Here is a 25,916-nt window from a genome sequence, read left to right on the forward strand (position 1 = left end):
ATAACAGTATTTTCCACATACAGAGTGTAATTTAGGATTGCATTTTACTGATTTCAGTCCTGATTTAAGTTTATATTTGGCCCTTCTAAGAGTAAATTCAATGGACATATAGGAAAACATACTTTTATTCTGAGGCAAAGTTGTGTTTTCATTAGATAGCTAGTAATAATTGTTTTCCACAATTATTAATTGTGCTAATATTCTTAATTTCACCAAGTAATAATCTCCTTTGCTCCAGATTTGAGTAATACTATTACAAATTATATACAATTATTTACAAATTGGAACTCTTTTCCCCTAAAGACATGTTCACTTTTAGTCTGAATTTCTCAGCATTGGATCTCCCCTGTGGCAGACATTTGAAGATAATGAATGAAGTCGTGGCATGGGATGATCCACAGTCACTTAGGCACCTAATTTTTCAAGAGCAATTGATTTTCAGAGACAAAACTCCAAACTTTCAAAAGTTGATCTCCTCTGCCTATAACTTTTGAGTGTCCCCAATTATTCATGGATGACAAATCACAAAGACATATAAGACCTATTTATATGCGCAAATCTATACAGTGGTCCTTGGGGCCTTCCTCCCTGGATTACTTAGCTCTTTTTTCCAAGAACCAATCCAAATAGAAAAATCTAAAAAAACAACATCAAAAAAGATATCAAATCTGCATTCTGGTGAGAGCTTACACGATTAAGCCCCAAGTTTATAGTGATTATAATAGAAAACAAAACATTAGATTCATCTCCAGGCAGCAGTAGAAAGCAACTTCATTGCAGCTGTCCTCCTGACTCAGAAACCAGCAGGTCACAAACGCTGTTATGGTATCATATCCTCATAGGCAATATATCAAATATGATCATTCCCAGTTCATTTGTGATTTTTAATCACCATATCTATTGCTGGGTAGGAAACTTGATTTCAAATTCTGCCTACGACATGTTGCTATTAATGTGATTGTTCTTAAAAGACTGCCTAGTGACTAACTCTAGCTTAGCTTTTCTCTTTTTTAAATTTTCTTTTGGGTTGGCAGGACTTAAATGTTTAAAAGTGTTTTTTCTTAACTGTGTTTTTCATATGCAAAAGAAAAATTAAAGCCAATTTTGTTTTTTCGTTTTACTTTTTCTTTTTTTAAAAAAAGTTCTATGATTAGAGAACTTGCCTTTCCTCCATGGTTGGAGCTTATTGGTCATTTTTTTTTCCATCAGTGCTAAGCTGTTTTGTTCATTCTTTTGACAAATATTTAATTAGTACCTACTGTGTGCAAGATACTGTACAAATTATGCTGTACCTTAATTCTAAAGCTAAGGGCAGTTTAGTGTGTCTCTTGTTCTTGCTCTCTTCTCTTTCTCACTGTCTAGTGAAGGAAACAAATCATCCTGCTCTTTTTGCCATTACACTATAAATGTCTGTTTTTAATTGTATAACTAATGGAGTGCCGTAAGTAAGTGAATTTCTTTTTAAAGCTGTATTTGACTTTGCAATACATGTCATATGTTGATATTTTACATTACAATTTGCAAAGAGATATATGGAAACTTAAAAAAGAAAGCCCTTCCAACCAATTAAATTTGGTTATTGTTGAATAGACTACCCTTATAGGAAGCAAGCTCCCTTCCTGGAGGGCACTATTTAAGCAGAGTTCGAATGCCTATTATTTCAGGGATATTGTGAAAGTGTTTTTTTTCTGTTTTAAATAGTATTACAATAATTTTCTGTTACTAAGGGAGGTGGCTCAGACACATACTGGGTGTAAAGCTGAGGAACCAGTCAGTTAGAGTTATTCTGGATAACCTAGACTAGATAACCTCATCACTAAAACTGAATATTGAATGTATATATGCTCTATACATTACTGAGTATAGTGATGATCAGATATATATTTAGGAAAACTTCTTTACTTGTGTTACAGAAAATAGAAATTATTGATGATGAAGAAAGTGACATGATAAGTAATTCTGAAGTAGAACAAGTGAATTCTCTCTTGGATTATAAGGTAAAAGTATTTTCAGATTCTGAATTTTTTAAAAGAAGGTATTAAAGGAGGCAGACTTTTACAGTACCTCCATACCGGTTTATTTCACTTCTATTTGATAAATTAGGTATACTGGGACTCTGCATTGACTCTCTCAGGCACTTGGATATCAGTCAGAGTGCTGGACATTTTAATTAATGCTGGCTGGTTTAGTGGTTATGGTTTTAAGCACAGTTTGCTGAACAGGAGTAATTATTGATGGTGTATGGCAAGATAAGGCATAGTGGTGGTTAATGTGAAATGTATGACAATGGCTTTTTAAAGTCCATGTTCATTTTTAAATGATGGTAAAGGGGGTATTTTCTCCAGTGTCCCTTGCTAATTTTATCTTGAATTTCAATTTCTGAAGACATTTTTTGAATATAAGAATATACCTGTTTTAGAAGTTTAAAAACAATTCCCAAAGCAAATACTGAATGAATATTAAAAGAAATTACCTTTTCTTAATGTCATTTGTTACTGAACTGAAAGACTTACTTTGACAGTGTGCCATACATAATTTTGTTTTTATTAAATTTTGACATAAACTATCAGTCTAATATGTCAATATGTTTTCTGCATAGAGGTGTAATTGTTTTCCCTTTGTTAATCAATATCCTGTCTTACTAGGTAATTTGGGGCCTTCTGAAATTTGGCAACAGATTCATCCATTTCATGTACAAAAGCTATTTTCTTAAATATCATACATCTTCAAAGCAGAGACTAGTAATCTTAAGATATTAACAATAAATAACATTTAATCAGAAAAGACAACAGCTGTCATTTTCTCAAAAATATTTTCAGTTTTACTATAATTGAAAGTTATGTCATTCAACAGATTCTGTTTTCCAAATGTTCATAACATGTCAGACTTTAAAATATTGAACATTGTAAACACAGAAGGAAATTAGTTTTTGAAATTTATTTGCTAAGTGGTCAAAGAGCACAATATAATCCTATATTTAAACTGTATTTTCAGCTAATAAAATTATAAAGTTGTTGGTTCTGAGGTACAGGAGATCCTTGTAATCACTCCCACATGGTCATACAATATTTCTAAATGCCCAGTTCAGAATTAAAATGGCTCTGCAAGCCACCACTTGGCACAGGCTATGGAAACTACAAACGAGAGGACCGGATTGCACAGCTGTTAAGTGTGCTCCACTTAGTACACGCAAACAGTTCAGATAAGGCTGGAACCAGACTCAGAGGATTCTTTCTAGTACATTTCCACTCTGGGGCATGAGCCCACTTGAGAAGGTTTCAAGCTGAAGACCTGGACAGGCCAGAGTATCCAGCCCAGAAATTTGAATTATCATTTTAATTGACTTCTAAAGGACATTTAATGATCCAGTGTTTTCTTTTTTTTTTAAACATCTTTATTGGTGTACAATTGCTTTACAAGGGTGTGTGAGTTTCTGCTTTATAACAAAGTGAATCAGTTATACATATACATATGTTCCCATAACTCTTCCCTCTTGCATCTCCCTCCCTCCCACCCTCCCTATCCCACCCTTCCAGGTGGTCACAAAGCACCGAGCTGATCTCCCTGTGCTATGCAGCTGCTTCCCACTAGCTATCTAACTTACGTTTGGTAGTGTATATATGTCCATGCCTCTCTCTTGCTTTGTCACAGCTCACCCTTCCCCCTCCCCATAACCTCAAGTCCGTTCTCTAGTAGGTTTGTGTCTTTATTCCTGTCATACCCCTAGGTTCTTCATGACATTTTTTTCTTAAATTCCATATATATGTGTTAGCATACGGTATTTGTCTCTCTTTCTGACTTACTTCACTCTGTACGACAGACTCTAGGTCTATCCACCTCATTACAAATAGCTCAATTTCGTTTCTATTTATGGCTGAGTAACATTCCATTGTATATATGGGCCACATCTTCTTTATCCATTCATCCGATGATGGGCACTTAGGCTGTTTCCATCTCTGGGCTATTGTAAATAGAGCTGCAATGAACATTTTGGTACATGACTCTTTCTGAATTATGGTTTTCTCAGGGTATATGCCCAGTAGTGGGATTGCTGGGTCACATGGTTGTTCTATTTGTAGTTTTTTAAGGAACCTCCATACTGTTCTCCATAGTGGCTGTACCAATTCACATTCCCACCAGCAGTGCAAGAGTGTTCCCTTTTCTCCACACCCTCCCCAGCATTTATAGTCTCTAGATTTTTTGAAGATGGCCATTCTGACTGGTGTGAGATGATATCTCATTGTAGTTTTGATTGGCATTTCTCTAATGATTAATGATGTTGAGCATTCTTTCATGTGCTTGTTGGCAGTCTGTATATCTTCTTTGGAGAAATGTCTATTTAGGTCTTCTGCCCATTTTTGGATTGGGTTGTTTCTTTTTTTTGTTATTGAGCTGCATGAGCTGCTTGTAAATATTGGAAATTAATCCCTTGTCAGTTGCTTCATTTGCAAATATTTTCTCCCATTCTGAGGGTTGTCTTTTGGTCTTGTTTATGGTTCCCTTTGTTGTGCAAAAGCTCTGAAGTTTCATTAGGTCCCATTTGTTTATTTTTGTTTTTATTTCCATTTCTCTAGGGTGTGGGTCAAAAGGACCTTGCTGTGATTTATGTCATACAGTGTTCTGCCTATGACTTCCTCTAAGAGTTTGATAGTTTCTGGCCTTACATTTAGGTCTTTAATCCATTTTGAGCTTCTTTTTGTGTATGGTGTTCGGGAGTGATCTAATCTCATACTTTTACATGTACCTGTCCAGTTTTCCCAGCACCACTTATTGAAGAGGCTGTCCTTTCTCTACGGTACATTCCTGCATCCATTATCAAAGATATGGTGACCATATGTGCGTGGGTTTATCTCTGGGCTTTCTATCCTGTTCCATTGATCTATCTTTCTGTTTTTGTGCCAGTAACATACTGTCTTGATTACTGTAGCTTTGTAGTATAGTCTGAAGTCAGGGAGCCTGATTCCTCCAGTTCCTTTTTTCGTTCTCAAGATTGCTTTGGCTATTCGGGGTCTTTTGTGTTTCCATACAAATTGTGAACTTTTTGTTCTAGTTCTGTGAAAAATGCCAGTGGTAGTTTGATAGGGATTGCATTGAATCTGTTGATTGCTTTGGGTAGTAGAGTAATTTTCACAATGTTGATTCTTCCAATCCAAGAACATGGTATATCTCTCCATCTATTTGTATCATTTTTAATTTTTTTCATCAGTGTCTTATAATTTTCTGCATACAGGTGTTTTGTCTCCTTAGGTAGGTTTATTCCTAGATATTTTATTCTTTTTGTTGCAGTGGTAAATGGGAGTGTTTTCTTGATTTCACTTTCAGATTTTTCGTCATTACTGCATAGGAATGCCACAGATTTCTGTGCATTAATTTTTTTTTAACATCTTTATTGGGGTATAATTGCTTTACAATGGTGTGTTAGTTTCTGCTTTATAACAAAGTGAATCAATCATACATAAACATATGTTCCCATATGTCTTCCCTGTTGCGTCTCCCTCCCTCCCACCCTCCCCATCCCACCCCTCCAGGCTGTCACAAAGCACCGAGCCAATATCCCTGTGCCATGCGGCTGCTTCCCACTAGCTATCTACCTTACTGCTTTTGTTAGTGTGTATATGCCCATGACTCTCTCTCGCCCTGTCACAGCTCACCCTTCCCCCTCCCCATAACCTCAAGTCCATTCTCTAAGAGGTCTGCGTCTTTATTCCTGCTTTACCCCTAGGTTCTTCATGACATTTTTTTCTTAAATTCCATATATATGTGTTAGCATACGGTATTTGTCTTTTTCTTTCTGACTTACTTCACTCTGTATGACAGACTCTAGGTCTATCCACCTCATTACAAATAGCTAAATTTCGTTTCTTTTTATGGCTGAGTAATATTCCATTGTATATATGTGCCACATCTTCTTTATCCATTCATCCGATGACGGGCACTTAGGTTGTTTCCATCTCCGGGCTATTGTAAATAGAGCTGCAATGAACATTTTGGTACATGACTCTTTTTGAATTTTGGTTTTCTCAGGGTATATGCCCAGTAGTGGGATTGCTGGGTCATATGGTAGTTCTATTTGTAGTTTTTTAAGGAACCTCCATACTGTTCTCCATAGTGGCTGAACCAATTCACATTCCCACCAGCAGTGCAAGAGTGTTCCCTTTTCTCCACACCCTCTCCAACATTTATTGTTTCTAGATTTTTTGATGATGGCCATTCTGACTGGTGTGAGATGATATCTCATTGTAGTTTTGATTTGCATTTCTCTAATGATTAATGATGTTGAGCATTCTTTCATGTGTTTGTTGGCAGTCTGTATATGTTCTTTGGAGAAATGTCTATTTAGGTCTTCTGCCCATTTTTGGATTGGGTTGTTTGTTTTCTTGTTATTGAGCTGCATGAGCTGCTTGTAAATTTTGGAGATTAATCCTTTGTCGGTTGCTTCATTTGCAAATATTTTCTCCCATTCTGAGGGTTGTCTTTTGGGCTTGTTTACGGTTTCCTTTGCTGTGCAAAAGCTTTGAAGTTTCATTAGGTCCCATTTGTTTATTTTTGTTTTTATTTCCATTACTCTAGGAGGTGGGTCAGAAAGGATCTTGCTTTGATTTATGTCATAGAGTGTTCTGCCTATGTTTTCCTCTAAGAGTTTGATAGTTTCTGGCCTTACTGTGCATTAATTTTGTATCCTGCAACTTTACTGAATTCATTGATTAGCTCTAGTAGTTTTCTGGTAGCATTTTTAGCATTCTCTATGTATAGTATCAGGTCATCTGCAAACAGTGACAGTTTTACTTCTTCTTTTCCGATTTGGATTATTTTATTTCCTTTTCTTCTCTGACTGCTGTGGCTACAACTTCCAAATCTATGTTGAATAAGAGTGGTGAGAGTGGGCAACCTTATCTTGTTCCTAATCTTAGTGGAAATGCTTTCAGTTTTTCACCATTGAGGATGATGTTGGCTGTGGGTTTGTCATATATGGCCTTTATTATGTTGAGGAAAGTTCCCTCTGTGCCTACATTCTGCACGGTTTTTATCATAAATGCGTGTTGAATTTTGTTGAAAGTTTTCTCTGCATCTATTGAGATGATCATATGTTTTTTCTCCTTCAATTTGTTAATATGGTTTATCACATTGATTAATTTGTGTATATTTAAGAATCCTTGTATTCCTGGAATAAACCTCACTTGATTATGTTGGATGATCCCTTTAATGTGCTGTTGGATTCTGTTTGCTAGTGTTTTGTTGAGGATTTTTGCATCTATGTTCATCAGTGATATTTGCCTATAGTTTTCTTTTATGTGACATCTTTTTCTGGTTTTGGTATCAAGGTAATAGTGGCCTCGTAGAATGAATTTGGGAGTGTTCCTCCCTCTGCTATATTTTGGAAGAGTTTGAGAAGGATAAGTGTTAGCTTTTCTCTAAATGTTTGATTGAATTCGCCTGTGAAGCCATCTGGTCCTGGGCTTTTGTTTTTTGGAAGATTTTTCATCACAGTTTCAATTTCACTGCTTGTGATTGGCCTGTTTATATTTTCTATTTCTTCCTGATTCAGTCTTGGCACGTTGTGCATTTCTAAGAATTTGTCCACTTCTTCCAGGTTGTCCATTTTATTGGCATAGACTTGCTTGCAGTAATCTCTCATGATCTTTTCTATTTCTGCAGTGCCAGTTGTTACTTCTCATTTTCCATTTCTAATTCTATTGATTTGAGTCTTCTCCCTTTTTTTCTTAATGAGTGTGGCTAATGGTTTATCTATTTTGTTTGTCTCCTCAAAGAACCAGCTTTTAGTTTTATTGATCTTTGCTATTGTTTCCTTCATTTCTTTTTCATTTATTTCTGATCTGATTTTTATGATTTATTTCCCTCTGCTAAATTTGGGGGGTTGTCTTTGTTTTTCTTTCTCTAATTGCTTTACATGCAATATTACATTGTTTATTCGAGATGTTTCCTGTTTCTTAAGGTGGGCTTGTATTGCTATAAATTTCCCTCTTAGAACTGCTTTTGCTGCATCCCATAGGCTTTGGGTCATCATGTCTCCATTGTCATTTGTATCCAGGTATTTTATGATTTCCTCTTTGATTTCTTCAGTTATCACTTCGTTATTAAGTAGTGTATTGTTTACCTTCCATGTGTTTGTATTTCTTACAGATCTTTTCCTGTAATTGATATCTAGTCTCATAGCGTTGTGATTGGAAAACATACTTAAAACAATTTCAATTTTCTTAAATTTACCAAGGCTTGATTTGTGACCAAAGATATGATCTAACCTGGAGAATGTTCCATGTGCACTTGAGAAAAATGTGTATTCTGTTGTTTTTGGATAGAATGTCCTGTAAATATCAAATAAGTCCATCTTGTTTAATGTATCATTTAAAGCGTGTGTTTCCCTATTTATTTTCATTTTGGATGATCTGTCCATTGGTGAAAGTGGGGTGTTAAAGTCCCCTACTATGAATGTGTTACTGTTGATTTCCCCTTTTATGGCTGTTAGTATTTGCCCTATGTTTTGAGGTGCTCCTATGTTGGGTGCATAAATATTTACAATTGTTATATCTTCTTCTTGGATCGATCCCTTGATCATTATGTAGTGTCCTTCTTTGTCTCTTGTAATAGTCTTTATTTTAAAGTCTATTTTGTCTGATATGAGAATTGCTACTCCAGCTTTCTCTTCGTTTCCATTTGCATGGAATATCTTTTTCCATCCCCTCACTATCAGTCTGTATGTGTCTCAAGGTCTGAAGTGGGTCTCTTGTAGACAGCATATATATGGGTCTTGTTTTTGTATTCATTCAGCCAATCTGTGTCTTTTTGTGGGAGCATTTAGTCCATTTACATTTAAGGTAATGATCGATATGTATGTTCCTGTTCCCATTTTCTAAATTGTTTTGGGTTTGTTACTGTAGGTCTTTTCCTTCTCTTGTGTTTCTTGCCTAGAGAAGTTTCTTCAGCATTTGTTGTAAAGCTGGTTTGGTGGTGCTGAACTCTCTCAGCTTTTGCTTGTCTGTAAAAGTTTTAATTTCTCCATCAAATCTGAATGAGATCCTTGCTGGGTAGAGTAATCTTGGTTGCAGGTTTTTCTCCTTCATCACTTTAAATATGTCCTGCCACTCCCTTCTGGCTTGCAGAGTTTCTGCTGAAAGATCAGCTGTTAACCTTATGGGGATTCCCTTGTGTGTTATTTTTCCCTTGCTGCTTTTAATATGCTTTCTTTGTATTTAATTTTTGATAGTTTGATTAATATGTGTCTTGGTGTATTTCTCCTTGGATTTATCCTGTATGGGACTCTCTGTGCTTCCTGGGCTTGATTATCTATTTCCTTCCCCATATTAGGGAAATTTTCAACTATAATCTCTTCAAATATTTTCTCAGTCCCTTTCTTTTTCTCTTCTTCTTCTGGAACCCCTATAATTCGAATGTTGGAGCGTTTAATGTTGTCCCAGAGGTCTCTGATACTTCCTCAGTTCTTTTCATTCTTTTTTCTTCCTTCTGCTCTGCAGTAGTTATTTCCACTATTTTATCTTCCGGGTCACTTATCCGTTCTTCTGCCTCAGTTATTCTGCTACTGATCCCATCTAGAGTATTTTTCATTTCATTTATTGTGTTGTTCATCATTGTTTGTTTCATCTTTAGTATTTCTAGGTCCTTGTTAAAAGTATCTTGCATTTGTCTATTCTATTTTCAAGATTTTGGATCATCTTTACTATCATTATTTTGAATTCTCTTTCAGGTAGACTGCCTATTTCCTCTTCATGTGTTAGGTCTGGTGGGTTTTTATCTTCCTCCTTCATATGCGGTGTGTTTTTCTGTCTTCTCATTTTGCTTATCTTACTGTGTTTGGGGTCCTATTTGCAGGCTGCAGGTTCATAGTTCCCATTGTTTTTGATGTCTGTCCCCAGTGGCTAAGGTTGGTTCAGTGGGTTGTGTAGGCTTTCTGGTGGAGGGGACTAGTGCCTGTGTTCTGGTGGATGGGGCTGGATCTTGTCTTTCTAGTGGGCATGTCCACATCTGGTGGTGTGTTTTGGGGTGTCTGTGGATTTATTATGATTTTAGGTAGCCTCTCTGCTAATGGCTGGGGTAGTGTTCCTGTTTTGCTAATTGTTTGGCATAGGGTGTCCAGCACTGTAGTTTGCTGCTTGTTGAGTGAAGCTGGGTGGTGGCGTTGAGATGGAGATCTCTGGGAGATTTTTGCCGTTTGATATTATGTGGAGCTGGGAGGTCACTTGTTGTCCAGTGTCCTGAAGTTGGCTCTCCCACCTCAGAGGCACATCACTGACTCCTGGCTGCAGCACCAAAAGCCTTTCATCCACATGGCTCAGGAAAAGGGAGGAAAAGTAGAGAGAAAGACTTAGTAGAATTATAAGAAAGAAAGAAAGAAAGAAAGAAAGAAAGAAAGAAAGAAAGAAAGAAAGAAAGAAAGAAAGAAAGAAAGAAAGGTGGGAAGGCAGGAAGGAAGGAAGAAAGAAATAAAGAAGGAATGAAAGAAAGAAAGGAGGGAAGGAGGGAGGGAGGAACAGTTGGAGGAAGGAAGGAAGGAAGGAAGGAGGGAAGGAAAAAAGAAAGAAAGAAAGACGATAAAATAAAATAAAGTGAAATATAATAAAGTTATTAAATTAAAAAATAATTATTAAGAAAAATAATTAAAAAAAAACAAAAAACGGATGGATAGAACCTTAGGACAAATGGTGAAAGCAAAGCTATACAGACAAAATCTCATACAGAACTTACACATACACACTCACAAAAAGAGGAAAAGGGGAAAAAATCATAAATCTTGCTCTCAAAGTCCACCTCCTCAATTTGGGATGATTCGTTGTCTAAAGGAGGGAAGGAAGGAAGGAAGGAAGGAAGGAAGGAAAGAAAGAAAGAAAGAAAGAAAGAAAGAAAGAAAGAAAGAAAGAAAGAAAGAAAGAAAGATAGAAAGAAAGAAGGAAAGAAAGAAAGAAAGGAAGGAAGGAAGGAAGAAAGAAGGAAGATAAGTAAAATAAAATAAAGTTATTAACATTAAAATTAATTATTAAGAAAAAAATTAAAAAAACAATGGACGCATAGAACCCTAGGACAAATGGTGGAAGCAAAGCTATACAGAAAAAATCTCACAGAGTAGCATACACATACACACTCACTAAAAGAGGAAAAGGGTAAAAAAATCATAAATCTTGCTCTCAAAGTCCACCTCCTCAATTTGGGATGATTCATTCTCTAAAGGAGGGAAGGAAGAAAGAAAGAAAGAAGGAAAGAAAGAAAGAAAGAAAGATAGATAGATAGAAGGTAAGTAAAATAAAATAAAGTTATTAAAATTAAATATTAAGAAAAAAATTAAAAAAAAAACAAAAGAAAAACGGACAGATAGAACCCTAGGACAAATGGTGGAAGCAAAGCTATACAGACAAAATCTCACACAGAAGCGTACACATGCACAAAAGGAGGAAAAGGGGAAAAAATCATAAACCTTGCTCTCAAAGTCCACCTCCTCAGTTTGGAATGATTTGTTGTCTATTCATGTATTCCACAGATGCAGGGTACATCAAGTTGATTGTGGAGCTTTAATCGGCTGCTTCTGAGGCTGCTGGGAAGAGATTTCCCTTTCTCTTCTTTGTTCTCACAGCTCCCAGGGCCTCAGCTTTGGATTTGGCCCCGCCTCTAAGTGTAGGTCGCCGGAGGGCAACTGTTTTTTGCTCAGACAGGATGGGGTTCAAGGAGCCGCTGATTCGGGGGCTCTGGCTCACTCAGGCCGGGGGGGAGGGAGGGGCACGGAGTGCGGGGCGAGCCTGCGGCGCCAGAGGCCGGCATGACAATGCACCAGCCTGAGGCGCGCCGTGCATTCTCCCGGGGAAGTTGTCCCTGGATCCCGGCAACCTGGCAGCTGTGGGCTGCACAGGCTCCCCAGAAGGGAGGTGTGGATAGTGACCTGTGCTCGCACCCAGGCTTCTTGGTGGCAGCAGCAGCAGCCTTAGCTGTCTCTGGGGTCTGCGCTTTTAGCCGCAGCTCGTGCCCGTCTCTGGAGCTCCTTTAAACATCGCTCTTAATCCCCTCTCCTTGCGCACCAAGAAACAAAGAGGGAAGAAAAAGTCTCTTGCCTCTTCCACAGCTCCAGACCTTTTCCCGGACTCCCTCCCGGCTAGCCGTGGTGCACTAACCCCTTCAGGCTGTGTTCACGCCGCCAACCCCAGTCCTCTCCCTGCCCTCCGATCAAAGCCCGAGCCTCAGCTCGCAGCCCCGCCCACCCCGGCTGGTGAGCAGACAAGTCTGTCGAGCTGGTGAGTGCCGGTCAGCACCAATCCTCTGCGTGGATCTCACCGCTTTGCCCTCCGCACGCCTGTTGCTGCGCTCTCCTCCGCGGCTCTGAAGCTCCCCGCCTCTGGCACCCACAATCTCTGCCCGCGAAGGGGCTTCCTAGTGTGGGGAAACCTTTCCTCCTTCACAGCTCCCTCACACTGGTGCAGGTCCCATCCCTATACTTTTGTCTCTGTTTTTTCTTTGTTTCTTTTGCCCTACCCAGGTACGTGGGGAGTTTCTTGCCTTTTGGGAGGTCTAAGGTCTTCTGCCAGCGTTCAGTAGGTGTTCTGTAGGAGTTGTTCCACGTGTAGATGTATTTCTGATGTATCTGTGGGGAGGAAGGTGATCTCCGCGTCTTACTCTTCCGCCATCTTCCCCTCGTCCCAGTGTTTTCCATTTTGGTAAATTCTGCGGGAACAAGGGGTCTTTCGCTACCTTATTAAGGATATCTTTTATAAAACATCACCATCCTACATGACCTTTTTTTTTTTTACATCTTTATTGGAGTATAATTTCTTTACAATGTTGTGTTAGTTTCTGCTTTATAACAAAGTGAATCAGTTATACATATGCATATGTTCCCATATCTTTTCCCTCTTGCGTCTCCCTCCCTCCCACCTTCCCTATCCCACTCCTCTAGGTGGTCACAAAGCACTGAGCTGATCTCCCTTAGCTATGCAGCTACTTCCCACTAGCTATCTATTTTACATTTGGTAGTGTATATGTGTCCATGCCACTCTCTCACTTTGTCACAGCTTACCCTTCCCCCTCCCCATATCCTCATGTCCATTCTCTAGTACGTCTGTATCTTTATTCCTGTCTTACCCCTAGGTTCTTCATGACATTTTTTTTCTTACATTCCGTATATATGTGTTAGCATACGGTATTTGTTTTTCTCTTTCTGACTTACTTCACTCTGTATGACAGACTCTAGGTCCATCCACCTCATTACAAATAGCTCAATTTTGTTTCTTTTTATGGCTGAGTAATATTTAACTCTCAAAAATTAGCACGTATATAGAAAATATGTCTCTTTATAATCATTATTTGAGATATTTCGGTTCACTTCATCAGTGAATTTTGTTACCTTAATTCTGAAGTACCTGTAAGTGAAACCTCATATAGCAGTTCTCAATGCTGATTTCAGTAAGTTGATTTAAAATAGCCTTACCAGGGACTTCCCTGGTGGTCCAGTGGTTGAGACTGCACTCCCAGTGCAGGGGGACACAGGTTCGATCCCTGGCCAGGGAACTAAGATCCTGCATGCCGTGTAGTGCAGCCAGAAAAATAAATAAATAAAATAGACTTACCAGTTTGGAAATGTAATCTTCATTGAGAGAACATTCTTTTATTCTATTTGCATACACATGCTAGTGTTCTTTGTTTTGGGATCAAAATCACCTTGCTGGTTTCTTGAATATATTCATCATAAGCTTCTTGTAGATACTTATCTTATTCATGTTTATGTTACCTGGTCTAGTGCCTAGGACATAGGTGTCCTGTAAGTAGTTCCTGAGTGAGTGAATAAATTAATTTATCCTTGGAAATACTTTTAATATTATTATGCAAGTGCTCAATTATATAAAATCAATTAAGATCTGCAGCTGTATTATTATAACTTATTTCCCCCCACACTAAATTGAACAATGTCTCGTTGTTCTTGGGATTCACTGTAGCAAAATGAAAGAATGTTTTTTATGTGTGTTTGGTAATTACTACTATGCAAACATCACTATTCAGTGTGGGCATAGTGGAGTTTCTGACTGAGATATTTGCTAGAAATCCATATTGCTAGGAGTTCTAACTAACCCCAAATGTTTATAACACAAGTTGATGAACTGAGTTTCTGAGGCATGAGTAGCTATATCATAAAATAACACCTCATGTTTGGCATCCATCAATAGCCTGCTCAGAGATCAAAGCCCCGGTTCTCATGAAGCCTTGAGTGCTCCCTACAGTTATCTTGGAGAATTGACAAAGTTTAGTGGGAATGTAGGGAAGATTTTAAAAAGAAAAATGAGCTAGGTCTTTTTTCGTGAAATGCAGTGACTGATGTTATCTTACTAGTTCTTCTCGCAAACCATTTGCTTAGGAAAATCTCGAAAGTACACATAAATTACTGCCTGTAATCTAGGAAGTGTTTAATAGGCTTGCAAAAAGCAGCTCCAAGAAGAAAATGTCTGAAATATTAAATTATCTTAAAGCTGTTTATGTTTTAAAAACATTGCATAAATACTGAGGAGGAGGAATATTTGCATGAGAAGAGATCTGCATACCAAAAGATGCTTCCTGACTTTTGCAAATGTGAATTACTGTTTTTAAAATGTTTTCTAATGGACTGTGAGTGTAGCTCTAGGGGACTGCACTTTCAAAGGACACTATGATAATGATGATAGATATCTCCTGTATTCAAAAAGACTTCCTGGTCAGCACTTTACTAATACTGCTGTTCTGACAATGAATACTAAAAATACAAAAAGTTTAGAATTAGTCAAGTGTATTACAGCAGGAGCACATGGAATTTTATTATAATGCTTGCTTATAACTTAGATTACTGTAGAGTGCCTTTGAACAAGGAATTTAGCTTGAATCATCATTTGCAGATCATTCACTTGATATTAAATGGTCTGAAAAGGAAGCAGTTTTATTAGGTAAAATAAGTTCTAAACTGAGCTGATAAAATAATTGATGCAGTAAACATATTCATAGATAGAATATGATTAATACAACTGTATCCTCTCAATTGAAACAAGAATTCCCATAGAATTAACTAATTTTATGCAGCTTTTTGAGCAAATGCTGTTAAAGGTCCTGCTATGCTCTTTGAGACAGATTCTCTTGTTGCAGAGAATACGTACAGCTTATTTTCAAGTTTTTGGCAAGAGGGCTGGGTAATAAATTTTTTAATCAGTTTTTTTGATATGTAAGTTACATACAATAAAATTCACCTTTTCATACATTTAGTTTTGACAATTGGACACAGTTGTGTAACCATGAACACAATTTGTTATTCATCTGCTGATGAACACTTGTGTTTCTTCTAGTTTGGGGTTATTATGAATAAAGCTGCTATGAATATTCATGTCTGTCTTTTTGTGGACATGTGTTTTTACTTCCCTTGGGTAAATACTTAAGAGTAGGATTGCTGAGTCAGATGGTAAAAAAGGGTATGTTTAATTTTATAAAAAACTGCCAAAACATTTTCCAAAGTTGCTGTACTGCTTTACACTCCCACCAGCAAAGTATGAGACTTCTAATTGCTCCACATTCTCATCAACACTTGCTATTGTCAGTCTCTTTAACATTAGCCATTGTAGTATGTTGGTGGTAGTATCTCTTTGGGATTTTAATTTGCATTTCCTTAATGATAAACAATATTAAGCATTTTCACATATTTATTGGCCATTCACATTTCTTCTTTGATAAAGTGTATGTTCAAATATTTTGCCTGCTTTTTATTCTGTTGCTGGTCCTATATTTGTGCTGCAAGAGCTCTTTATGTATTCTGAATGTAAGTCCTTTATCAGATATGTGATTTACAAATTTTTTCTCCTAATATGTAGCATGTATTTTTATTTTCTTAAGTGTTTTTTGAAAAGCAAAGGCTGTGTTTTTTTTTTTTTTTATGAAATCCTTCTTTTAAATTTCATGCTTTTTGTGTCCTATTGAAAAATCTTTGCCTAACCCAAGGACATAAAGATATTTTTCCTCTGTTTTCCTCTAGAAGTTTTATAGTTTTAGGTTCTACATTTAGGCCTACGATCCATTTCTTATTAAATTTTGTATATGGTGTGAGGTAAGGGTTAATAATCATTTTTGGAGGGGGTATGGATTTACAATTGTTCAGCCACTGTTTTTTGAAAGACTGTTCTTTCTTTGTCCATTGAATTACCTCAGCATCTTCATCAAAAATCAACCAAATATGTATATGTACATATATATATGTATTATATATGTATAAAGTAATATATAATAAATATTTCTGGACTCTCTATTCTGTCCATTGATCTATATGTCCACCCTTTTGACAATACCACACTTTCTTGACTATTGTAGCTTAAATAGTAAATCTATTCAGAGCAATTTCATGGCCATTATCTTATTTGAGCCTTATAACCCTCAAGCTAGAATTCCCAAAGACTGCTAGTATTATATCCATTTTATTGATGAGTAAATAGAATCACAGGTTAATTGGTCTGCCCAAGTTTACACAATTATCAGTAGACCTGACACTAAAATCCTCCCAAAACCTAGTCTATTGTTCTTTTCCTACACAACTAGGAAAAATAGTGGAGACTGGGTTTCAAATCAGTGGTAAATTTGGAGATATTTTCTAAATAAAAAACTCTTACATAAATGTGGGGACCTCAGAAAACTACTTAAGACAGTCTTATTAAAATTTTGAGTCCTTTCTTGGTACAAAATAATAACCTCAGTATTTGGCTTTGTGAATAGTACATTCAGCATTACTGCATCTGCTATCACTCTTTACTTGGGGTTAATTGAGCTCTATTATTAATCCTAATCCAAATGCTAATTAGGTTTAATGTAGGAGGAGTCTTTCCAAGAAGGGAACTGTTTCTTGATTTTTCTCTTACTGGAATTTATTTGATTGGATTTTTGACCTTGCAGATTATTTTCTGTTGGTGATTTGCTTAAAAGGCAGCCTTTGAGTAAAAGGATAATTTACTTCTGTGCTTTATATTCCTTTATGGTAAAATGTTATCTTCTTTATTGTCCCTCTAAGTTGATTGCTTTTTAAAAATTTTATTGTACATGAAACATGTACAGTCCTAGGTTTGCATAGAGTAATTGTATTATTCGATGTTTTCTCCTTCAGAATGAAGAAGTCAGATTCATTGAAAATGAACTAGAGATTCAAAAGCAAAAATATTTTAAACTTCAGACGTTTGTAAGAAGCTTGATACTAGCTATAAAAGCTGATGATAAGGAACAACAGCAGGTAAGTGACAGAAGAGAATAGTAAGCTGTAATGTATCATGTTGAAAAGTAGCATGTCACACTTGGGTTCTACATTTTTTTTGTTTTTATACCTCATTCCTACTTGGCATCAAGGAAGAGTTTGTTACTTTGTGACTTTTTTTAAAGCACAGTTTGATTGGGAAAAAATACTCAGATTTTGTGTGCTACTTTAGTGGAAAATCAAAATAACTGATTAATATACTTTGTTAATTCCAAGCCACCACTAAGTAGGGAAAACATTTAAAATATTTTTTACATAATTATTGACTGTATTCCCCATCTTGTTCATATTATTTCATTTAATTAGTTTTAAAGAAATTCTCAAAATGTTTGTAGAGATTGGGCTACACTAACTGGAGAGACACATATTTGGGGACCTTTCGTGAATGAAAGAAGTGAGGCATTTGCCTCTCTTCTGGATTTCAGTTACATTCCAGCCCCTACTAGAGTTCACAAGTGTTTGAATACCTTTTATTTCATGATATGTTGCTCATCACTAAAAAAACGTGAGATTACTTTGTGAAATTCTTTGTGACCACAGTGCAACATTCACTTTTCCCAATTTAACGATAGTGTTTGATTCCTCTACCCCAGCCGTCCCCAACCATTTTGGCACCAGGGATTGGTTTCACGGAAGACAATTTTTCCACGGAACAGGTGGTTGTGGGGGAGATGATTCAGGTGGTAATGCAAGCGAGGGGGAGCGATGGTGAGATGAGCGGCAGATGAAGCTTCCCTCTCGCACCCGCTGCTCACCTCCTGCTGTGTGGTCCGGTTCCTAACATGTCGAGGACCGGTACCAGTCTGCAGCCTAGGGGTTGGGGACCCCTGCTCTACCCCAAAGATGAAATGCAACATCTTTTGTTTGTCGCTGTGGATTTTTGTTTACAAATTCCTCCCAAAGCACATTTTCTGTCTCATTTCTTCAGTTAAAATTTGTGAAATAATTTATTAATCTTGCTAAAAAGGAATATAGAATTATGTTAAATGTTCCATTTAATACTAAAAGATACTAAATTTGCCTCTGAGTCGTATACTACCATGTTGATTCTTTATCAGAGAAATCCAGTGTAAGTAGTATGTCACACAGTCTCAGAGTTTTTTATTCAGCCGGAGTACAAACATTTATCCCTTATATTCAAGCAAGCCTGCATGTATGCAGCCTAACCGAGTTATCTCTAGGGAAAAAGATTAGTGTTTTAGCTTCCAACAATTCTCCTTTTTTTATAAGAAAAAAGTCGTTATATATTTCACCAAAGTACTGAACCACAAAATTTAAACTAGAAAAGAATTTACTCATGAGGCTTAAACCAGCATGTACATTATGTGTCCAGTTTCATGAATTGTGCTCCCCCCATGCTGTACATACACAAACATCCCAAGACAGTAGTTTTCAGTTACCTTTGCCAGCTTTATTTAAGCATTTTGCTTTATTATGTGAGTTATGCATATTCCATGGCATATTGAACATGTATTTGTTTTTTAGAACCAAAACTACAGATTTGTAAACAAATAAGGTGGTAGTGTTTTGTTTTGTTTTTCTGCTTTTTTTTTGCGGTACGCGGGCCTCTCACTGTTGTGGCCTCTCCCGTTGCGGGGCACAGGCTCCGGACGCGCAGGCTCAGCGGCCATGGCTCACGGGCCCAGCCGCTCTGTGGCATGTGGGATCCTCCCGGACCGGGGCACGAACCCGTGTCCCCTGCATCGGCAGGCAGACTCTCAACCACTACGCCACCAGGGAAGCCCTTGTTTTGTTTTTTTTTAACATCTTTATTGGAGTATAATTGCTTTACAGTGGTGTGCTAGTTTCTGCTTTATAACAAAGTGAATCAGCTCTACATACACATATATCCCCATATCTCGTCCCTCCTGCATCTCCCTCCCTCCCACCCTCCCTATCCCACCCCTCTAGGTGGTCACAAAGCACCGAGCTGATCTCCCTGTGCTATGCAGCTGCTTCCCACTAGCTATCGGTTTTACATTTGGTAGTGTATATATGTACCTGCCACTTGAACATGGTCCCAAAGGAACTGTAAATTTTAATTAAATAAATGTTAAAAAGAAAAAAAAAATCAGAATTAGGCCCAACTATGGGAGTAACTTGGAGTGTGGTCCTGGTCCCAAAAGTCTTAGAATGGTTTGGAATGGTCAGCTTCTTAGCAGTTGTTTACGTCTCTTGATATCAAGGTGTGGCACACAAACTGCACGTTATTTTCTAATTCTAACCTGGCTTTATTCTTTCCCCAAAACCACTAACAAATAAGAAAAGTACCTATGGTACATTGTATTTTTCTCTTTTTCTTGTACTTTTCCTCTGATAAAAGGCTGATGAATTAAGATATGAATCAAACATTGGCTAGGGGGAAAGAGAGACAATTATATAAAAATTGTACTGAAGGGCTTCCCTGGTGGCACAGAGGTTGAGAGTCTGCCTGCCGATTCAGGGGACACGGGTTCGTGCCCCGGTCCAGGAAGATCCCACATGCCACGGAGCGGCTGGGCCCGTGAGCCATGGCCGCTGAGCCTACGCATCCAGAACCTGTGCTCCACAATGGGAGAGGCCACAACAGTGACAGGCCCACGTACCGCAAAAAAAAAAAAAAAAAAAAAAAATTGTACTGAAAATCATGGCCTATATAATCAGCCCCCAGATAGAAACTACTGATTTTCATAGTTGAGATTGGGTATAATGGATCTCAAAATATGGTCTAAAAATATAGAAGACACCTATAGTAGTCCACAAAAGTTATCCAGGTCATCTCTTAAACTACTAATCTTTATACTATGAAATACTTAGAGGTTTATTTCTGGAAGGAATTAATTTTTATTCTGCCTAATAAAAGAGAACCATATTGTCACTGGTTTCTCATTTAAAAAGCCTGTTTTTCTATTAATCTTGATTTTGGTAAGTTGAGTGAGATGAGTGTTCCACAGAATACTTTGCTCCAATGAAGCAGTCCAGGATTTAAAAATATATGATAATGTCTGACTGAAATATTTGATTATCCAAATAAATTTTTAATCAATAACCATTTTAAAATAAAAATAATGTTCCCAGAACTGTGCTAAGTCATTAGTTATGGTCTTTCTTCCCTTGGTAATTCACTATGTGATTCTAGCCAGGTCAATTGCCTTTCTTGAACTTCGATTTCTCCACTTTTCAAGGAGGATAAGAATGGTTAACATTATGGAACTTGGCATTCACACCCTAGGGCCTAGAATAAGTATTATAGAGACTGATGATATATTTGGGAAATGCCTTAATCTCTTAGGAAGAGTGACACTAGGTCAGGCTCTGACTGATGAAGAACCTGAAGTGAAGAGAGCTCATTGTGTTCACTTTGGTCTATGAAAAAGACAGTTCTAGCAACTGACATAATCTGAAGATTTGTTCAGTGTGCCAATGTTGCAATCCAGAAGATACTGAAAAGGAGAATTTTAAAGTGGACTTCATGCATTAGTTGTGCCTTATACTGCCTCAGATATTAAAGTTTTCCTATTTCATACTACACTCATTTTAGTCAACTACATTAGGTGCAATAAGTGCAATGAGAAAGAAATAAAAAGTAGTGCTTCTTTGATTTGAAGGTCTCCCCACTAGAATTTAGAATGTCATTAACTTTGCTCATCTACTTTGACTTTCCAGTACTCTAAGCTATGTTAATTGTAACACTTTGCCCTCTTTAATGGGGCTTCTTCACACTTGCAAAATGAAATAAATCCGGTGATGTATTTCTCGTAAACTATGATCAACCAATATCAGCAAAGTCTTTGTTTCACCTAGACTGGGTTAGTGGTAAACAAGTGATCTAGCAGAAAAGGGCTCTGTGTCCTATGACTGAGATCTAGAAACCTTAGAGAGTATGTAGTACCTTTAGGTGACTGCTTTGTAAATAGTACTCTCAGTTTCATCAAGAAGTTCATGGACAATTTAATAGCATAAAATAAATAATACATTTTTGTTCAGAAGGAGTTATTCTTTCCTTTTGAAGCCTGACAGAAAGCTCTAATCTTTCCTCTTTGCTCTAAGACAAAAACTGTAGGATTTATAAGCTGTCACTTCTTTTAATAAAGAGAATAGGAGAGTAATGTCTTATTTCAACAGTGGATTTCATGTGTTCTCTAACATGCCCTGTTTTTCTGTTCCGTATTTGGGTAGTGGCAAGCTTACATTTGTTCCTGTTCCCTTGATCTTTGTTTACTACTGCACCCAAAGCCCACACTACAAGTAACGTTGTCTAAAAATTGCCGAGATATGCTACATTATTTTTGGTATTAGGAGCATCAAATTAATCATTTAATTTGCAATTTCTGATGGTCAAATGGGCATCAGCACTACCAACCAGATAAAACTTGATTAATTATTTATTTCTCTAGTATGAATGCATGTTCTGCAACTCCAGATGAAACAATTACACCATGGCAAAGTTTAGTTCATGGCTCTTGGCTTATCCTAATTACTCCAGCAGAAAAATGAGCAGCCCTCTAGATACATCATTACACAGCCAAATTCACTGGTTCAGCAGTGTCTTGGTGAATTCTTGGCCATCTGTAGATATGGGCATGACCTAAGAAAAGAAAAAAAATCACTTGGACTTTTAAATTGTTAAAGTTTAATCTAAAGTAGAATAGCTGAAATTTCCCCCTAACTGCTAAGTTCTTTCTCCCACTGAAGTACAAAATACTCTTTTGTGAAATGTGTTTTAGTCTGAAGGACACAGCATAACCAAGCAGGACTATTTTAATAAGGAATATAATGTTAAAGCCCTTTAGCAGTTATCAGTGAACACTCAAAACTAGTATGAAAATCACTTATCTCAAACACTTCAAAGCATTTGGTTCAGAATAGTTGCTCATTTCTCTCCTTATTTCCCTTTTGTTCAGGATTCCACTCTATATAATCCACGCTCTCAAGATCTAGTATTTTGTTACTTCCTTAATAATGTATGAAGAATTTTTCTCTTAGGTAAGATATTGTATAAGGCCCTGAAAGAGAAATGCTCCTTTATTTAAATCTGTAAAAATAAATCAATGTGAAAGGACCACAACTATAAAATTGGAAAAAATATGTCCACATACTAATTCAAAACAATTGATTTTTCTGACTCAGGCACTGCTGTCAGATTTACCTCCTGAATTAGAAGAGATGGATTTCAATCATGCCTCACCGGAGCCTGATGATACCTCATTCAGTGTGTCTTCTTTATCAGAGAAAAATGCCTCAGACAGTTTGTGATTGGGTGGGGGGAGGATATGTGATACAGCCTTTTGGCTACCTAACAGGTATGCATTTCAAGATAGTTGCATTCTGTTGTCCCGAAATTCTTCAGTTGGAAAAAGATATTATCGAACAACGTATACTGAAGGATTAACAAGATATGATGGCTGTGGTGCAAAAAGATGTATGTAAAATTTAAAAGCATTGTTTGAGAGTTTTTTCCAAACTGATGGAACTCTGGGAAAAAAATGTAATTAATTTTGAGCAGTTTAGCTATGAAATGAATAATGTCTAATTTCTGAAAGGTCTTTTTGGTTTTATAGAAGAATCTTAGTTTTAGTAATAGTTTTGACCAGACACAAAAACAAAGATATTTCAGCATAGCTTATCAAGTTACTGAAGCTTGATTAGTCTTGTTTTTGTAGCCATTACGTCTTCTTTCTTCCTCTCTCCTTTTCCTGTTATCTACATACACCTTTATTCAGGAAAGTGGACTGAAAATTGAAAACAAAACCTTAAAAATGTTTTTTAACCTGGATGAATCTTGGGATTTATTTTTAAACTCCTATGAGAATTTGACTTAAGTTAATGTTTGAAAATTGAAGTGATTACTACTATATAATTGTAAATTATTGGTATTCTTCCATTATGTAACCCAAATATTTTGGGAAGGGAAGCATTATGGAAAAGTAATTCATGGACATGAAGTCAAATAAATTATTAAGTGTATAGAACAAAATGTTGTAAAAGATTAATCTTAATGGGAGTCTTCATTGCTGCAAATGACAAATATTGATAAGATTCACATTCTACTGGTAAATTTATATAACTGAGTTAGACGAAATGTTGCACAAATATTACAAGTTTATCACCATCACCATAATATTTCTTCAGTTCTTACACTTTATGAAACAAGAAGTCAAGGTAAGCCACTGAGTTTTCTTTGTGTTGTTTTTTTTTTATCTAGTCACTTAACTTTGCCACAAAATTTACCTCATTTCCATGCAAGACTTGTACAGAGTCATCAGCCAAGGATAATATCCAAAAAGAATTATACTACTTTGGTTGTAAATCACAGTCCTCTGAATTTCCTGGATACTATTCTATGAGTACACTCCTAAAATGGGCATGCTACCCAGTTGCTCTATTAGTAGCTACCAGATAGCACCACACTGTAGACAATTTTTTGCAGACCTTCCCTTCCAGGGTACCAGATGGCATTACCATGACCCATAGAAGGGAAAATGCTAGTTTCTCCCTGAGCACACAGTATCACATATTTGTGAGTTGGCAGTGTGTAATTGTATCACATGATTAAATTACTATCTATACCTAAAAGATTAATGAAGTAACTAGATGTCTCTTTTGGCCATCAAGCTTCTATGTCAGATATTTTTGTAATTTGTAAGTAAAATCAAGTTTGATCTTGGAATTCACAGGTACCAACTTATGAATACAAAAATGCAGTCATGAATGTCTTTGACCTTGAAATGTCCCCTCCCACACACACAAATAGGTAAGGTTCATTGATAATCATTCACTTTGTCAGCTATTTGTTTGATTTAATATTGCTGCCATGCTACTGTTATGGTTCTTTGTTAGCAGAAATATTTCAGTTGTTAGGTATGCTCCCTTTTAGCTGAGAGCTGTATGGTTCTTCATAAACAATTTTTAGTACTCCTTGTTGACAGGACAAATTCCATTCAGAGAAAAGAGGGCTGAGTAACAGAACCTTGGATATTACGTTTAAATTTATCAGTCACTCTAATTCCCTATGAGATAAAGAGTCTCTACTATATACAGCAAATAGAGAAACCATTTCTTGAGGTAACATGAACAAACTCCAGCTCTTCAAGTCTCTCTTACCATCCTTTTTACTAGTTGTTGAGTTTATCTTTAAACTATAATTTCTCCTGCTTCAATTTAAGCACCTTATTATTGAGTTTTTGTTACTAAGTAAAGATAGGTGATTCTCTCCTGCATCTTTGAACTCTATGGATTACGCTTGTCACACTTCAGCAATTAGTCAATAAATCAAAAAATATTCATTGAACTCCTGCAATAGGGACATTGGATTTCTACTCCTCAGCAAGCCATAAACTTCCAAATAAATTATTTCTTTTCACTTTTTCAAGGATAGAAATAAAATTCTTTAAGTAGAAATTTTAATAGACTTAAGGATTTTACTAGGTATGGCATAGATGATTCCCTTGTCCCTGTTTAAAGTTCCATTAAAATAGAAACTGCATAAATCATAACAGTACACTTAAGAATCCTTTTGTCTTGACATTTGTGTTTCAGCCCTAAAATTATTTATTTTACTATCATTGAATGTAAAACATTTCTAAAACGAAATACAGTTTTTCTGTAGCAGGAACCAAAGGAAATAGATGTATCCAGAAAAAGAAATCAAAATTGGCAAATTGAAATTATACACCATAGATTTTGAAAATGATGCCAAGGTCAAGTATTAAAAATCTACTTTGAAGAAAATATATTTTCACATGTATAGATTGGAATTGATTTTGAGACTTTTAGAGCAGGAAAATATCAGTTTATGGACTCCTTTTGTGAACATCATCATGACTGGGAGGAGAAAAACAACTAGTGTTTCTTTCTTTAGGGCTTTGACACAATAATAAAACAGAGCATAGTATCTGACGCCATACTATCTCTCACAAAGACAGATGCCAACATGATTTTTTTTCCTTTTCTTTTAACTATCCTTTGATGTCTGCTTTTGGCCTGTTTCTAAACAGGGAATGTGTATCTAAAAGCAGTTACCAGGACTTCCCTAGCAGTCCAGTGGTTAAGACTCTGAGCTCCCAATGGCTCCGCCAGAAAAAAAAAAAAAAAAAAAAAGAGAGCACTTACCTTTCAAAATGTGTATAAAAAAAAAAACCTGAAGTACCTCTCTTATTTCAGCCAAGCTAACATTAGTCCCAAGAAAATGAGAACTGCAGTTACCCTGGAGAATAGGAAAATTAGCACACGCAAGGAAAACATTGAAAGGAAATCGGCCTCTTCATGGAACCTAGGGATGTTTTGTTGTAACGTCAGTTATCAACAGAAGGAATTTTGTACTATCATTGAAATCTTGTGATAGAAATGTTTGTTATTGTTGGAGAAGAAAAGGCTGCAACCCAATTACATCCTAAGCTCTGTATACTACCAAGACCTCAAAAGATGTCCAAGAGGTAATTTCTCCAAAGACAGTAACATCTATTTTAAGACACTTTCACAGTCAGCAGTATGTAAGTTTGTAGGAGAAAGCATAAGTGGTATATTTAAAAGAATTCTAGCCTCTAAGATTGACTTTGTTGCCCTTTTTAGGGAGGAGGGAGCATTCAGCCCATTTCCAGGAATAGTTTCCTCACCTTGGCCTGACAGCTTATGATCATATTTAAGAAGAATTCTGAAAACTCTAACTCCTGTCCTTCCTCCA

The 25,916-nt window shown here is 36.7% G+C and overlaps 1 protein-coding gene across 2 annotated transcripts in view; it reads left to right on the plus strand.

Moving 5' to 3' along the window:
- The window catches only part of HDX (highly divergent homeobox), a 177,611-nt gene extending 152,278 nt beyond the window's left edge, over window positions 1-25,333 (plus strand). For both annotated transcript variants that reach the window (XM_030850157.2, XM_060292913.1), the window contains 3 exons: window positions 1,914-1,997; window positions 17,111-17,233; window positions 22,364-25,333. In XM_030850157.2, the coding sequence (XP_030706017.1) occupies window positions 1,914-1,997; window positions 17,111-17,233; window positions 22,364-22,489 (333 nt within the window). In that variant the 3' untranslated portion in view covers window positions 22,490-25,333. The remainder of the gene's footprint in view (window positions 1-1,913; window positions 1,998-17,110; window positions 17,234-22,363) is intronic.
- The last annotated feature ends 583 nt before the right edge of the window (window positions 25,334-25,916 follow it).

Source organism: Globicephala melas, chromosome X (assembly GCF_963455315.2).
Source record: "Globicephala melas chromosome X, mGloMel1.2, whole genome shotgun sequence".
NCBI classification, from domain to species: Eukaryota; Metazoa; Chordata; class Mammalia; order Artiodactyla; family Delphinidae; genus Globicephala; species Globicephala melas.